At 39.2% G+C, this 16,916-nt stretch overlaps 1 protein-coding gene across 3 annotated transcripts in view; it reads right to left on the bottom strand.

Annotated features, from left to right (window-relative positions):
• Positions 1-16,916, bottom strand: part of GNG10 (G protein subunit gamma 10) — a 134,681-nt gene that overhangs the window by 114,445 nt on the left and 3,320 nt on the right. Inside the window, exons 2-3 of one of the 3 annotated variants that reach the window (XM_030817618.1) lie at positions 14,902-15,033; positions 11,000-11,957 (exon numbers count right to left, since the gene is read on the bottom strand). In XM_030817618.1, the coding sequence (XP_030673478.1) occupies positions 14,908-15,033 (126 nt within the window). In that variant the 3' untranslated portion in view covers positions 11,000-11,957; positions 14,902-14,907. Of the gene's footprint in view, positions 1-10,999; positions 11,958-14,901; positions 15,034-16,916 lie in introns of those variants that run through there. The other 2 variants (XM_030817619.1, XM_030817620.1) reach the window with 2 other exon arrangements.

Raw genomic sequence — 16,916 nt, 5'->3', positions numbered from 1 at the left:
CTCCCTACCCTTTTCCATATTGTACTTTTTGGAAATAAGTTGCTAAGTGTAGTTCACACTTAAGGGGTAGGGATTTATGTTCCACCTCCTTGAGGAAAGAGTATCTATATAAATTATTTGGAAGCTTTCTATACAGGAGATTTCTCTCTTCTCCCCCAATTTATTCACTTATTCAATTATTTATTTATATAGTACTTACTCATAGATATTTATGTATACTAAGGGTTTGCTATGGTTTGAACATGATCCCCAATAGGCAAATCTTAAGAACTTAATTCCCAATGCAACAGTTTTGAGAGGAAGGATCTTTAAGAGCTTATTAGGCTCTGCCCTCATGAATGGATTAATGGTATTATTGCAGGAGTTAGTTAGTACCATAGGAGTGAGTTCCTGATAAAAAGGATGAGTTGAGCCCCTTTCTCTATTGCCCTATTGCACTCTCTTGCCCTTCTGTCTCTTCCATGGGATGACACAGCAAGAGGGTCCTTGCCAGATGCTCATGCCATGCTTTTGGACTTCCCAGCCTCCAGAACAGTGAGCCAAATAAATTTCTCTTCATTATAAATTACCCAGTCTGTAGTATTCTGTTATACCACATAAAATGGACTAAGACAGGTTTATAATCTAATATGACATTTTAAAAATATTATTGGCCAGGCGTGGTGGCTCATGCCTATAATCCCAGCACTTTGGGAGGGCAAGGAAGGTGAATCACTTACAGTCAGGGGTTCCAGACCAGCCTGGCCAACATGGTGAAACCGTATCTCTATTAAAAATACAAAAATTAGCCAGGTGTGGTGGCATACTCCCGTAATCCCAGCTACTTGGGAGGCTGAGACACAAGAATCTCTTGAACCCAGGAGGCAGAGGTTGTAGTGAGCCACGATGGTGCCATTGAACTCCAGCCTGGGCAACAGAGTGAAACTGCCTCAAAAAAAAAAAAGAAAAAGAAAAAAGAAAAAATATTGTTCAAATTATTCCAGGTTTAGCCACTGGGAGCTCTTTCAGTTTGCTCCTATGTTCCTTAGATATATCCCCACCATTTTGGTTTTTGACCACTTCTTTACTTTCTCACATTACAAGATATCAAGACTCATCTAGTATATTCATTGTCCCAGCTCTAGAATCAGTCATTTCTCCAAGGAGCTCTAGTACCCTTTATTGGAGAATGGTATTAGCAACCAAAATCTGGGCACTGGCTATGCTCATTGCTACTGGAGTGTCCTTGCTCCAAGGCCCTCTAAGCAAACAGAGCTAGAAATAGATGTGTTATAGTTATCTCTGTATACACATATATCTACAAGTTTATCTACATCTATCCATCAGTATCTATATTAAGATAAACATGAGTTCAGCTGGGCGCAGTGGCTCACGCCTGTAATCCCAGCACTTTGAGAGGCCAAAGCAGGTGGGTCACGAGGTCAGGAGATCGAGACCATCCTGGCCAACATAGTGAAACTCTGTCTCTATTAAAAATACAAAAAAATTAGCCAGGCGTGATGGCACGTGCCTGTAATGCCAGCTACTCAGGAGGCTGAGGCAGGAGAATTGCTTGAACCAAGGAGTCAGAGGTTGCAGTGAGCCGAGATCGTGCCATAGCACTCCAGCCTGGTGACAGAGCAAGGCTCCATCTCAAAAAAAAAAAAAAAAAAAAAAAGAAAAGAAAAGAAAGAAAAAAGAAAGATAAACATGAGTTCATTCTTACGTTTGTATTCTAATTCAGTACCACATGGTTCATTATAGCTTCCCTGCTTGCTTATCTGTAAACCCACACCCCACTCCAACAGTGAGATACTTAACTTCCACCATCCTCTATCCATTTACTTTTTTGTTCAATCCCAATATACATCTATGTTAGGTTCAGATTTGTTAACCCATACCCCATGAGAAACAACTTCACCAACTAGTGTACAATGCTTATGAACAATCCATTTGTCTTTAGAGTTCCAGTCGTTTCCAAAGTCAGCCCCTCCTTTCTCTACCCTCTTAGTTAAGTAATGTCATGCATTTGTAATATGTATTTTCTTTTTATATTTAATTATCAAAATTTGTAATATATTTATGTGGTTTTGAATATTTGTACTTAAATAAATTGAATTAGTAATTAAGAAAAATGATTTAACTTAGAGTCTTAAGGTCACAAGAAATATTTTTTAATTATTTCAATTTATATCCTATTACAGAGAAGTATGATTGGTTGATCATAAAAGGCTTTCAAGCATAAACATTACATTAGGATTTGCACCAGTCTGGGTTCAACCAAGAGAGAAACTGCACAGTAATTTAAATAGGGGAAATTTAATATAAAAAATTTTTAAGCTGTGAATGAGAACTCTAAGGGTACCCTAAAGTTGAGGGAGAGCCCAAAAGAAAGACAAACCTGGTCATCTATTTGAAGACCTCTTTGAAGAAGGTGTGGTTGTAGCCCACTGGACAACAAAGAAATTTTATTTTATTTGGGGCCAGAATTGGTCCATAATTGCGGGGAAAACAAGAACAACCCTTTGGGGCATTGGCAAGCCAAGACTCGTAGGCAGAATAAGTCCTGGAGCACACAATGTTCATGACAGGAGGGCTGTGGGGAAAAAACCTTTTGCACACAGGAGAGCCAGAGTTGATGGAGGTGGGGGACATGGAGAGAGTGGCACCACTGTGGGCATTGCTGAAACCAGGAGATAAACAGGCTGCCCTCTGTCGAAACCTAACACGCTTCTGTGTATAGCTTGGGCTTGGAAAGCTCTGGGCTTTGGTGCAGAGCAAAGGTCATTTGGCTGGCTTGCTAAATGGCCATCACTGCAGGGCCCCAGCAAGTATGCATGAGGCGCTGAGGAGAGGGTATGAGGAGCAGCAGCCTGGGCTAAGACTCAGAGCCACATTGTCTGAGGTTCCCAGCTATAGCACTACTGCCTTCATGAAGAGCTAGAAAAAGCTGCTCTTTGCCTAGCATTGGAGAAAACCACGTGAGACCCAGGAAGACAAACCCATTCCTTCCTCCTGGAATATCTCTCCAACACCTTCTATGAACAAATCAGCATTATGCCAATTGGCAAAGAAAAGATATTTAAAGGATCCAGATCCATTTTCACAAAACCAATGAAGTATGACTTTGGAGATGAGAGGCAATAAAAGGGTAATTGAGACAGGATTAAATTTTGTGGGGAAATTAAATTGGAAGTATGATTTTAGAGAAGAAAAAAGAATCATGTAAAATTTCTGACTAAAGGAGGGTACGGTTTGTATATTTTTAAATGGATGATAGTAGGTTTCAAATGATGATGGTATTTGTATTCCATTGAATATATTTAAAAGAAGAATGAAATAATTTCATGTTAAAATGCTAGACTTTTAATAAAATTATATATTAAAATATATATTTAAACTTTCGATGATATATATAAACTTATGATGATATATATATTATATATATTTAAACTTATGATAAACATTTAGATGTCAACTGCAAAATGGAGGTACACAGGGTTGACATTATTTCATTTAGGTTGCATATAAGCAAAAATGTTTGAAGACCACAAGTATAATCCACCTTTATTTCCTGACTTCTGAAATTATCACCCTATCACTACCATAATTAACCTCTACCTTCTTAGACCCAAAGGACATTCAGACATCACCTTAACTGACCTCTCTTCAGCATTTGATACTATTAATCCCTTCTTCCTTTTTGAAACAAGCTTAACTTGACTTAACACTGCCTGTCCTACTTGCCTCTTTCTACTACACTTTTACCATCATGCATGCTTACTACAGGAATACATTCTCAGAAATGCATCATTAGGTGATTTCATCATTGTGTGGACATGATAGAGCGTAATTCACAAACCTAGATGGGGTAGCCCACTATACACCTAAGCTATATGGTATAACTTATTGCTTGTAGGCTACAAACCTGTACAGTACATTACTGTACTGAATGTTGTAGGCAATTGAAACACAATGGTAAGTATTTGTGTGTCTAAACATAAAAGGATACAGTAAAAATACAGTATAAAATACTGCATACAGTGTAAGAATACAGCACAAAATACAACATCCGCATAGGGTTCTACTGGGAATTGCTTGCCCTTCAATTCATTGCTGGTGATAGTGATGCTCACCTCTGAGGTCTTTTGAGGGGCTTTACTCCAAGTCCCTAAGCCCAGCCCAAGTCTGTAGGCCTCACCAAACATCAACTGTCTCTTCCAATTGTGTATGGGCATAAGATATTCCTTCCCTTGCCACTGAGACTCAAAAGATAACTGGGGAAAAATACCAGGATGTCCCACTTCCTTGCCTCTCACAATAGGAGACTCCTTATCTACCCCCAATAATTAGGCCTGCCCTAAAACAAGGGATCCAACAATTTTAATAAGTAGAGTAGCCTGGGTTGAGGGGGGTGAAGAGTGCAAACTATAGTAATCCAAAATGAGAGCTGAGAAAAAAATGGCATATATTGAGGCAATTATTGGACTTATTCCTAATTCAAACATAATACCCATAAAGAAAGGGATCAACGTGGGGGTCCATTTTGGATCCATGATCTATATTAAATGGCAAAAAACCAGAAAGTGTATTTGCAGAATTATCTGGTAATACTAAGGGACCTGCAAAATGAGAAGGTAAAAAAAAATGTGCATTACATCCTGTAACAATCTAGAATTAAAGGAGCTGTGAAGGGAAGCTTATGCTACTTCTATGGGATGGAATCCCACTGTTATGGGATTCCAAGCCATCCTGTTGATAGAAAGTATTTTGGAACTGTTTGATTTTATAGGTAAATACCATCCCTCAATCAGTTAGGGTAAACTTAACATGATATATGGAATTGTTTTGTTTCCACAGAGGATTTATGGTGATATTCCAGTCACAATCCTTTTTAAAAAATCTTATTTAGAAATGCTGAGACAAGCTTTTTCTAGGTAAATAACTAGATAAATAAAAATTAAAGGAACTTTTAACAAGTATCTGTTTGATACAGGACAATAATCCAAACAAATTTTGAACAAAAGCCTTTTTAGACTGCAATTTTTGGAAGGGGCAGAAAGAAAGCAGTATATACCTTACTGAAGAATAGTAGTCATGGCCAGATGTGGTGGCTCATGCCTGTAATCCCAGCACTTTGGGAGGCTGAGGCAGGCAGATCACTTGAGGTCAGGAGTTCAAGACCAGCCTGGCCAACATGGTGAAACCTCATCTCTACTAAAAATATAAAAGTTAGCCAAGAGTAGTGGTGCACACCTGTAATCCCAGCTACTCAGGAGGCTGAGGCAGAAGGATCATTTGGACCTGTGAGGTGGAGGTTGGGGCGAGGCGAGATCATGCCACTGCATTCCAGCCTGGGTGACAGAGTAAGACTCCATCTCAAAAAAAAAATAATGGTAGTCATTATCAGTCCCACTTGCTTCTCATCAAAGAGAAAAACCATCTCTATGGCAGTTTCTGTGCATCTCAGCTCCCATGTGAAGATTTTTGCCATAATTTCTCGGAACATCTTAAAACTGACCACCATCTATCTACACCCAAAGTGTCACTATAACCAATCCACCATTCTTGTCTGCCCCTGCAACTAAATAGAAGCACCTTAACTTAGTAATCAAAAAGCTAGATAAGGGATTCTGGTGTGATGACTTGAGCCTATTTAGTTTTAGCATAACTATGAAGAAAAATGAACTTAATATGAAGCAGTAGGAAATTAGAAACTAAGCCATTTGATTTAGATGATAGTTGACTATCATCTGTGAAGCTGTAAATATCAACTACGTTGAACATGGGGAATATGGGGATATAAGACATGGTATATGGCTACGATGTCAACTCAACTTAGCTAAGCTGAAGCTACCACTTCTTTAATGTTATACGGTTGACGCTTGAACAACAAGGGTTTGAACTACCAGGTCCACTCACAGGTGGATTTATTTCAATAACATGTGAATAGAAAATACAGTATTTTGGCCAGGCGGGGTGGCTCACACTTGTAATCCTAGCACTTTGGGAGGCCGAGGTGGGCAGATCACCTGAGGTCAGGAGTTCAAGACCAGCCTGGCCAACATTGTGAAACCCCGTCTCTACTAAAAAATACAAAAATTAGCTGGGTATCGTGGTGGGCACCTGTAATCCCAGCTACTCAGGAGGCTGAGGGAGGAGAATCGCTTGAACTCAGGAGGTGGTCTTGCAGTGAGCCGAGATTGTGCCATTGCACTCCATCCTGGGCAACAAAGAGCAAAACTCCTTAAAAAAAAAAAAAAGAAAGAAAAGAAAGGAAAGAAGGAAGAAAATACAGTATTTGCAGGATGCAAAACCTACTTATAGGGAGGGCCAACTTTTCATACACACAGGTTCTGCAGGGCCAACAGCCAGACTTGGTATGAGTGGATTTTTGTAAACTGGAGTGGGGTGGAGGGGGCGCTTCCTGAAACCAATCCCCCAAGTATATTAAGGGAAGACTGTACTTACTATATCATAGATATCTTTCTAGGTTGTATTTGTTACAGTAATACTAGGTGCTATAACAGAAAAGCCCTGAAACCTCAGTGGCTTAACATTGAGAAATTTATTTCTTCATCATTTGAGATCACTTGCTTAGGGCAAGGAGAGTACTCCACTCCACAGAGTCGCAGAGAGAGCCTGTCATCTTCAACATACGGTTGCCAGCCCACCCAGGGTATTTACTTCCAAACAGACAGCAAACAAGGGAAAAGCAAAAACATTCCACTGCCCAGAGGCACATGGCCACATCTAACTAGAAAAGAGGCTGCAAATTGTAATCTATCTAGCAGGGTGCCCAGAAAGAAAAACAAATGGGATTTGGTGAAGAGCTAGAGAGTCTCTTCTCTACCGCACTCTACCATTCTGGTCCCCAAATAACCATTTCATTCATCCTCTCACACGCAGAACACAGTGAGTCCCACCCTCAAAGAGGAAAACCAAAGCTAGTCACTGCAGGCATCTCAAAGACCAGGATTATGAGGTAATGCTCATTTTTCCCCATCGGGGCTAGATATGGCTCCTCAAAGTCTAGTGACCTAGGAACTTTTTGGTTATCTATTGTCATTTCCCCCACTCTCACATACCAGTATTAAAAACACAATAGCAGAGCAGAGACTCAATGAACTTTGCTGTAGAAGGGGAAAGAATGAGAGACACACAGAAGTCAGCGGTCAGCATTCTGAAATCCAGCCGTGCAGATGTGAAGGCCCTCCTCTGGTAGGTTGTCATTTTACTCTCTGGAAGAAACCCTTATCCATGGTTTTCCATCCTCACCCCATCCTCAGCTCCTCCCTCTGGAAGTCCTCCCTTATCCATTATTCTCCTTGGACCCCTTAAGAGAGTGTCTTCCTTAGGGACTACAAAGCTTTCTCCACTTACTTTCTGAAATGTAAGTTTAAGGGCCTCAAGTTAAGTTTATTCGACTTCAACAGTTTTAGGGTCATTTTCTCAAATCTCCTCAAAAATTTGATGGGTTCTGATCTATTTGTTTCCAGTGAGTTTCATGTACCAGTAACTACATCCAATGTTCTTGTATAGACATAATCCTCATCCTTAATTCTGTATTTATTTTTGCTTCCTTGTACCATGCCTCTCCAAACCTGAATGACAGTTAAGTTGAAGCCATGAGGGTTAATCTGATCTCAGACTTCTCAATCTTGTTTCCTTCTGATTGGGATTTACAGAGATTTTGCCAAATTCCTCTCCCAAAGGGTTGTAGCACATCACACCCTAATAAGGTATAAAACTGCCCAGTCTCCTTCATCCTCACCAGCAATGGTACACAGCACAGGGGTTTAGGGTGTGGGCTCTAGAGCTAGACTGCTCGACATTGGATACTAGTTCTATCATCCTTTAACTGTTGGATTACAGACAATGTTCAACTCACCTGCGCCTCACTTCCCATATTTGTGCAAAGGAGATAAAGAAGATATTCTTATCCAAATTTAAAAAATAATTATGGGTGATGAAACTGAGACCCAGAGAATTTGATTTGTTCAAGGTCACACCAATAAGGAGTAAATGACCTAATACACATAAATACTTAGAACATGGCATGTAAGTTCTTAATGAATACGCACTTTTATTTTTTGTTTTCTAATCTGAGGGATTGAAAAATGATACCTCATTATCGCCATCTTTACATTTCCCCTGCTTACTAGTGGAGTTATGTGTTCTTTCGTTTGGATTCTCTCCTCTGTGAATTGCTTCTTCACACCCTTCACTCATTTTTTTCTCATCATGCAATCAGAATATTCTGTATATTAGGGATATTAGCCCATTATCTCTCCTATACATGGCAGGTGTTTTCTCTGTAGTGCAGTTGTGCGATCTCGGCTCACTGCAACCTCTGCCTCCCAGGTTCAAACGATTCTCCTGCCTCATCCTCCCCAGTACTGGGATTACAAGTGCACAATACCATGCCTGGCTCTGCATTTGTTTGTTTGTTTGTTTTTTTGCTCTGTAATGATTTTTACAAGAGTTTTTTTTTTTAATTAAAAAAAAAATAGAGACATGGTCTCACTATGTTGCCTAGGCTGGGATTATAGGCATGAGCCACCATGCCCATCCCCTCCTTATGTTTTACACACACATATACACACACAGACACACACAATGATCAATGATTAATTAAGCAGAAATTTTATTTAGTAAGATTGACATTTTAGGGAAATTGTCTTTTTTTGTTGTTGTCTTTTTTTCTTTTTTGGGTTTGATTTTTTTGAGACAGATTCTCACTTTGTTGCCCAGGCTGGAGTGCAGTTGCGTGAATACAGCTCACTGCAGCCTCAACCTCTTGGGCTCATGCGATTTTCCTGTCTCAGCCCCCCAAGTAGCTGGGACTACAGGTGCATACCACCACATCCAGCTAATTTTTGCATCTTTTGTTGAGATGGGGTTTCACCATCTTGCCCAGGCTGGTCTCGAACTCCTGATCTCAAGCAATTCACCCACCTCGGCCCCACAAAGTGCTAGGATTACAGGTGTGAGCCACAGCACCTGGCCAAAATTGTCTTAATATCCTAGAATTGCCATGTCCCTCCATTTATTTACACTCCATTTTATAACATCAATAAAATCCTTTTTATGGCCCTTGCACTTTTGTTAAGTTTATTCCCAAGTATTTTTATAGTTATATCATTAAAGTAGAAAGGGAATATAATTTCCATTTCCATTTTAAACTAGCTATTGTCAGTAATAGAAAATGTTATTTTTCTGTCTTTTTTATCCAGCTAGCCTCCCAAATTGTGTTATAAATTCAAGTATTTCTTACACGAGAATCTCACGAGCTTTCAAGGTGTACAATTATATAACCCATAAATACAGATAATTCTTCTAAAATGTTTACATCATTTCATTTTTTCAGCTTACTGCATTAGCTAAGACTTCCAAAGCAATGCTGAATAATAGTGGTGATAAAAGGTATTCTTGTGTTGTTCCTGATATCCTGAATGTGTCAGCCTTTCACCATGTAGTATGATATTGGCTGTTGGTTTTGAAAAATTGTCTTTATCATCTTAGTAATTTCTTTCTACTCTCATTTCACTAATCCACTTAGTTTTTATTCAGAACAGCTTTTTTTTCTTTTTTTTTTGAGACAGGGTCTCTCACTCTGTTGCCAGGCTGGAGGGCAGTGGCGTGATCTCGGCTCACTGCAACCTCCGCCTCCCAGGTTCAAGCGATTCTCCTGCCCCAGACTCCCGAGTAGCTGGGACTACAGGGGCGTGCCACCATGCCCAGGTAATTTTTGATTTTTAATGGAAACGGGGTTTCACCATGTTGGCCAGGATGGTCTTAATCTGTTGACCTTGTGATCTGCCTGCCTTGGCCTCCCAAAGTGCTGGGATTACAGGCGTCAGCCACTGTACCCAGCCCAGAACAGCTACTGAATTTTATCAAATGACTTTTTGGCATAGGTTCCCTTCTTTAAGTGATTCAAGTAATGAATTACATTGATAGATTTCTTTATGTTAAAGTAGTTTTATCCAGCTGTATTTTCTCTTACTATAACTACTGAATTTGATCAGTTTATATCTAGGACATTTGCGTCTATATTCATCTATAAGTGAGATGCTTATAGTTTCATTGTGCTATCTTATCAAACGTTTGCTGAAAGGGGAAAGTGGAATCAAAAAAGAATTTTGTTTTCCAACGAGGATTTTAAAAAATGCTATTGTTAAGACAGAATGGAACATGCTAAATTGTGATAGAAAGGGTCCACTGGAGGCCAGGCGCAGTGGCTCACACCTGTAATCCCAGAACTTTGGGAGGCTGAGGTGGGTGGATGGCTTGAGCTCAGGAGTTCAAGACCAGCCTGGCAACATGGCGAAATCCCATCTCTACAAAAAATACAAAAATTAGTCGGGTGTGATGGTTCATGCCTGTAGTTCCAGCTACTTGAGGGGCAGAGGTGGGAAGAACACTTGAACCTAGGAGATTGAGGCTGCAGTAAGCCAAGATAGCGCCACTGCACTCCAGCCTGGGTGACAAAGTGAGACCCTGTCTCGAAAAAAGAAAAGGAAAGAAAAGAGAAGAGAAAAGAAAAGAAAGCATCCAGCAGAGAACTTGAAGATGAAGGAGAAAGGATCACTGGTAGTGTGCAATTTCAGAGAAGGTGAAACTGATCCAGAGAACAAATAGGTTATAAAAGGGATGCCTGAATTATGACTGAATGGAAGGGATTCTAATCACTAGATCTAGAAGTTTAGTAGCTAAAATTTAAGGGAGTTCCCATCTAACAACTTCTATTTTCTCTATTGTAACACTACTTACACTCACAGATATTTTTGTTTATTTATGAGTTTATATATAGCTATTTCAGAGAACAAATGTTGCCATTAATAGAGATATTTTCTTCATGTTATACAGTTATCTATTTTTCAGGACATTTGCAAAATTCTACAAAGACTTAAAAACAACAATTTCACTCTCTCATTTCCAGCACTCAATCTCACAGGCAAACAGAAATCCATGAGTCCTTAATACAAAATCAGACACAAAATATTGCTGTCATATTAAAATGATTAAGCAGAAATTTTATTTCCAAGCTCTTCAAAGACTGTTACAAACACGAGTAATGTATCCCTCTAAAAAAGTGTCCCAAATTAAATCAAAGGCACATCATCGAAGTAAAACACTTGTGAAGTTAAGAATTCTTTTAGGTTGTAATATTTTCATGTTAGTTTTTAATCATTTACAATGTTCTGTGGGTCACATTTTAAACATTTTTAAATATATGAAATTCTGTATTTCTTTAAGTACAGCCACAACTACAAAGCAGAGGAACGTTAAGAATACAAAGATCAAATCTGCTTCATTTATACACACGATGGGGCAGCCTAATGCACATCATACCATTAACTTTTCCAAAGAAGTTTGCTAAGAACCTGCTCCCATAATTAGTGTTAAAAATAAAACAATCTTCCCATTTAGAAAAATCAAGACATCAGTTGATTAATAAAGCCTATTCTTCCTCCCAGCAATCTGTACTTTCTGGTCTTCATTTAGGAATTGTAAATTCATGAGAAAAGAACAAATTTTTTATGGTATAAATATCTTCCAGGAACAACAGTTTACAAGTATTCAATTGTTTAAATAAACAAAACTACTTTCCTTCCTAAAATGTAAACATCCAGTAAATGAAACTTACATGATATTCCAGGTATAGAAATCTTAGTAACTCACTTATGAAAGAGGTGAATTTTGGTATGTTTGGTGGTAAGGTTTTTGTTTATCTTATATGTAAAAGTACTTGCACAAAAAAACAAGCTATTACTATTTAAAACTCTATTCCTTCACCCAGTTTCCTCACTCAAGTAGAAACTCATGAATATCTGTGATTTTGGCTATAGGACCAGGCCACAGGAAAGGGCTGAAATATCGCTAAAAGTTAGGGAAAAGTGTTTTCTTGAGACTTGAAGGCAGTCATTCATCACTTTGTGCTTGAAGGCATTCCTCAGTGAACTTCTCTCCTACTGGAAAAAGAGTTTGTTTGGTTTTCACTTTAGTAAGATTTATTTATAAAATTAACTAGTCATCATTTCATAGGGTACTTTAGTATTCACGAAATAGAAAGCAACAGGTGAGCCAGGCGCAGTGACTCACGCCTGTAATCCCAACACTTTCGGAGGCCGAAGTGGGCGGACCACCTGATATAGGGAGTTCAAGACCAGCCTGACCAACATGGAGAAACCCAGTTCTCTACTAAAAATACAAAAAAATTAGCCGGGCACGGTGGAGGACAACTGTAATCCCAGCTACTAGGGAGGCTGAGACAGGAGAATCGCTTGAACCCGGGAGGCAGAGGTTGTGGTGAGCTGAGATCGCACCATTGTACTACAGCCTGGGCAACAAGAGGGAAACTCCATTTCAAACAAACAAACAAAAAAAATGAAAGTAACAGGTGAATACAAACGACATCTAAACCACACCACTGAATGAGCAGCACCCATGAAATTGCTTTGTAAGGCTGGGCACAGTGGCTCACGACTATAATCCCAGCACTTTGGGAGGCCGAGGCAGGCAGGTCACCTGAGGTCAGGAGTTTGAGAACAGCCTGAGCAATACGGTGAAACCTCATCTCTTCTAAGCATACAAAAATTAGCCAGGCATGGTGCTGCATACCTGCAGTCCCACCTACTGGGGAGGCTGAGGCAGGAGAATTGCTTGAACCCAGGAGGTAGAGGTTGCAGTGAGCCAAGATTGTGCCACTGCACTCTAGCATGGGTGACAGGGTGAGACTCCATCTCAATTTAAAAAAGGGAAGGAAGGAAAGAAGAAAGGAAGGAAGGAAGGAAGGAGGGAGGGAAGGAGGAAGGGAGGGAGGGAGGGAGGGGAGGGGAGGGAGGGAGGGGAGGGGAGGGGAGGGAGGAAGGAAGCTTTGTAAAAAGAAAAATGCTATGCCAACATAAGACTATTATCTTAACACCATAAATATGAACATTTTCCATTAAAAAGTACAATAAGATCTGATAGATTGCTTCCTTCTTTTAAATGTGAACAATTTCCTTTTGCTACTTGTGAAGAAGGACCTAAGAGAATTACTTACTGTATAAACACCCCTTAGAATACATCATTTGAAATATGTTGGTCCCAAAAGACTCTAATAATTCATGCCCTTGTCCTATTAAAAAAACATTGTGTCACACCTGTAATCCCAGCACTTTGGGAGGCCAAGGCAGGCAGATCACGAGGTCAGGAGTTTGAGACCAGCCAGTTCAAGACCAGCCTAGCCAACATGGTGAAACCCCATTTCTACTAAAAATACAAAAAAATTAGACGGGCATGATGGCATGCGCCTGTAATCCCAGCTACTCGGGTGGCTGAGGCAGGAGAATTGCTTGAACCCAGGAGACAGAGGATGCAGTGAGCCAAGGTCGCGCCACCGCACTCCAGCCTAGGCGACAGAGCAAGAGGTGTCGGCGGTGAGGGGGGAAACACATTGTGAAAATGACCCCAATACAAAGCATTTGAACCCAAGAAATTTCTAATATGCTACCAGAGAGGCGTTTTCATTTATCATTTTTTAAAGCTCTTTTAACCCCACTCACACTTTTTCCCAATAGCTACATTTCTTCCTCCATTAAAACAGAGATATATTCTGAAAAGCATTGGGAAAGAAATCACAGCGGGTGGTAGGCACACATCTCCCACTCTGGGGAGTCCTTATTCCCAAGAGTAGCAAGTCAGTTGATAGCACTAAGTAGCAAATCCCAACCCTGGGATGCTATAAGGACAGAGAGGGTGGGCTTAAGGTCAAGAAATTACTGGCCAGGTGTGGTGGCTCACACCTGTAATCCCAGCACTTTAGGAGGCCGAGGCGGGTGGATCACCTGAGGTCAGGAGTTCGAGACCAGCCTGACCAATAAGGTGAAACCTCATCTCTACTAAAAACACAAACATTAGCCGGGGTTGGTAGCATGCACCTGTAGTCCCAGCTTCTCGGGAGACTGAGACAAAAGAATTCCTTGAACCTGGGAGATGGAGGTTGCAGTGAGCCAAGATCACGCCACTGTACTCCAGCCTGGGTGACAGAGTGAGACTATCTCAAAATAAAAAAAAAGAAAGAAAAAGAAAGAAAGAAATTACTACCAGCCAACTCAAAGAGCTCAAGTACAGAAGGATATTGGCATCTCATGACTTATCTGCCAAAGAGACTTCAGACTGTCGTAATTAGATGTATTCTACAGGCAAGGTAACTATACACTGGAATCATCCTTCAGGGAAAGTTGTGCATTTTGCTGGCATTTTAATTAAATTAATTAATTTATTTATAATTAATTTATATAATTATATTAATTTAATAGAAATATAATATATAAATTTAATAGAAATATAATATATTAATTTAATAGAAATATAATATATATTAATTTAATATAAATATAATATATATTAATTCAATATAAATATATTAATTTAATATAATATAATATATATTAATTTAATATAAATAATATATTAATTTAATATAAATAATATATTAATTTAATATAAATATAATATATTAATTCAATATAAATATATTAATTCAATATAAATATATTAATTCAATATAAATATATTAATTCAATATAAATATATTAATTCAATATAAATATATTAATTTAATATAAATATATTAATTTAATATAAATATAATATATTAATTTAATATAAATATAATATATTAATTTAATATAAATATAATAGCTAATATAATTAATTTTTTAATTAATGATATTTATTTAATTAATATAAATATTTATTAATAATTAATTTATTAATTAATAATTAATTTAATTAATTAAAGTTGTGCATTTTGCTGGCATTTTAATTTCCCCAAGAATAGGAGACATTCAAAACTCAGTTGCTCAAGTCCTTTGGGAAGCCCTGTGATAATGCTATGGGCCCAAGACATCATGGTGTATCATTACTCACGAGTCTTCAGAGTAAAGCACAGGATCTGGGCTCCCGGAAGGGGTTACTTCCAGCTGGAACACCCACCAGCAGGGCATCCTTGCAGGCATTCTGCATACAGTACTGTTGAAGCTCTGCAGCTGCCTGAGAGACCTGAAACAAAGGGACAGCGACATGGCACACTGCTCACAGCCAAGCCATCCGGCAGTCAAGGATATTCTGAAAACGATCATTCAACTTGGTAAATATCAACTTTTTGTGACCTCCCAAAGTCTTTCTGCTGAAAGTTCTAATACTTGAACTACAAAGAGAAAAGGTTACAATTTCCATGAACTTCAATTTAGATATTTTTTGGTTTAGTTGCTTATTCAACGAAGGCAAGAAAAAGCTGTATCTTTGATCCATTTAGAAATCTAGTTTTGAGACTGAATGGGTAAAGAAATAGCTCATTCTAGCATTCCCTTTACAAATTTTCACTTATATAAAACATGCATCGACATATCCAAGTTTGCCAAATGAGCAAACTGTCTTAATGTTTACAAGTCTGAAGCCTTATTCAGTCTGCTCCAAACAAGTGATAAAGTTCTTCCGCCTTGCTTTTGAGGCAGTATAGCCTATTGTTTAGGAGTATACCCTCTGGAACCAGACTGCGTGGACTCAAATTCAGCTCTGCCACTACCTATATAACCTTGGGCAAGTTACTCAACATCTCAGTAGCTGTTTCCTCATCTGAGAAATAATTAGAAATAGTAACCCACCTCTCTGGGTTGCTGTAACAATTAAGTGAGTTCACACATATAAAACCATTAGAATAGCGCTAACATATAGCAATACATTTGTGGTAGACTGCAAACGTGATCACAATAGTTTGCAGCTCCTTCCACCAAGAGGTAGAGTCTATTGATGCACCCCTTGAATCTGGGCTGACTGTGGCCGGGTGCAGTGGCTCACACCTGTAATCCCAGCACTTTGGGAGCCCGAGCAGGGGCGGATCACGAGGTCAGGAGTTCAAGACCAGCCTGACCAACATGGTGAAATCCTGTCTCTACTAAAAAAAAAAAAAAATACAAAAATTAACCGGGTGTGGTGGCGTGCATCTGTAATCCCAGCTACTCAGGAGGCTGAGGCAGGGGAATCGCTTGAACCCAGGAGGCGGAGGTTTCAGTGAGCCAAGATCACACCATTGCACTCCAGGCTGGATGACGAGAGCAAAACTCTGTCTCGAAAAAACAAAAAAAGAAAAGAATCTGGGCTGACTTTGACCAGTAGAATGTGGTAGAAATAAAGGGCAAGTTCCAAGCTAGTCCTCAAGAGTCTCTGCACCTACCTCTCTTGGTGCAGGTGGAACTGTAAGACAACCATCTGAAGGAGCCCAAGATAGCCTCCTGGAGGTCTTGTAGAGGAGAACCGGTACAACCAGCACCTGCCTAACAACCTGCAGACGTGTGAGTGAGGCCATTCTCAATCACCTAGACACCAGCCAACACCAGTTAACACTCTATCTGATTGCAGATGCATGGGAGAGCCCAGAAGATCAGCAGAACCGTACACCTGAACCTAGCTCAAATTGTCCAGCTAAGAACTGTGAGTATAAATGTTTGAAGCCACTAAATTTTGGGGTGGTTCGTCAGGCACCAAAACTAACTGATACAATATCATTATCCCTTTTCTTGTCTTCCATTTGATGCATATTTCTACTTGGAGGTTTTCCTCATTGTACTTTTTTTTTTTTTTTTTTTGCATTAAAAGGCGTTTTGAATAAAATTCACCCATATTGTATAAAAATGGTTCCAATTGCTGTTCAGGTATTACTACTAGTTTGTGTTAATTTTTCCAAGCTCCAAATAACTGGAAAACTAACTGCTTATGTTACAATTGCTACCAAGTTTCTGGACAGCTCTAGGAATTTTGGTTGCATTAATGTAATGACAGTTTACTCCGTATTATATGAAGATAAAACCATAATATAATATTACCAGGCTAATGCTGAAGTTTGCTTTTTCTCTCAGTAGAAGCGCTGACATTTTCATGTGAAT

Source organism: Nomascus leucogenys, chromosome 8, assembly GCF_006542625.1.
Source record: "Nomascus leucogenys isolate Asia chromosome 8, Asia_NLE_v1, whole genome shotgun sequence".
NCBI lineage: Eukaryota > Metazoa > Chordata > Mammalia > Primates > Hylobatidae > Nomascus > Nomascus leucogenys.
This window is presented reverse-complemented; position numbering and strand designations above follow the sequence as displayed.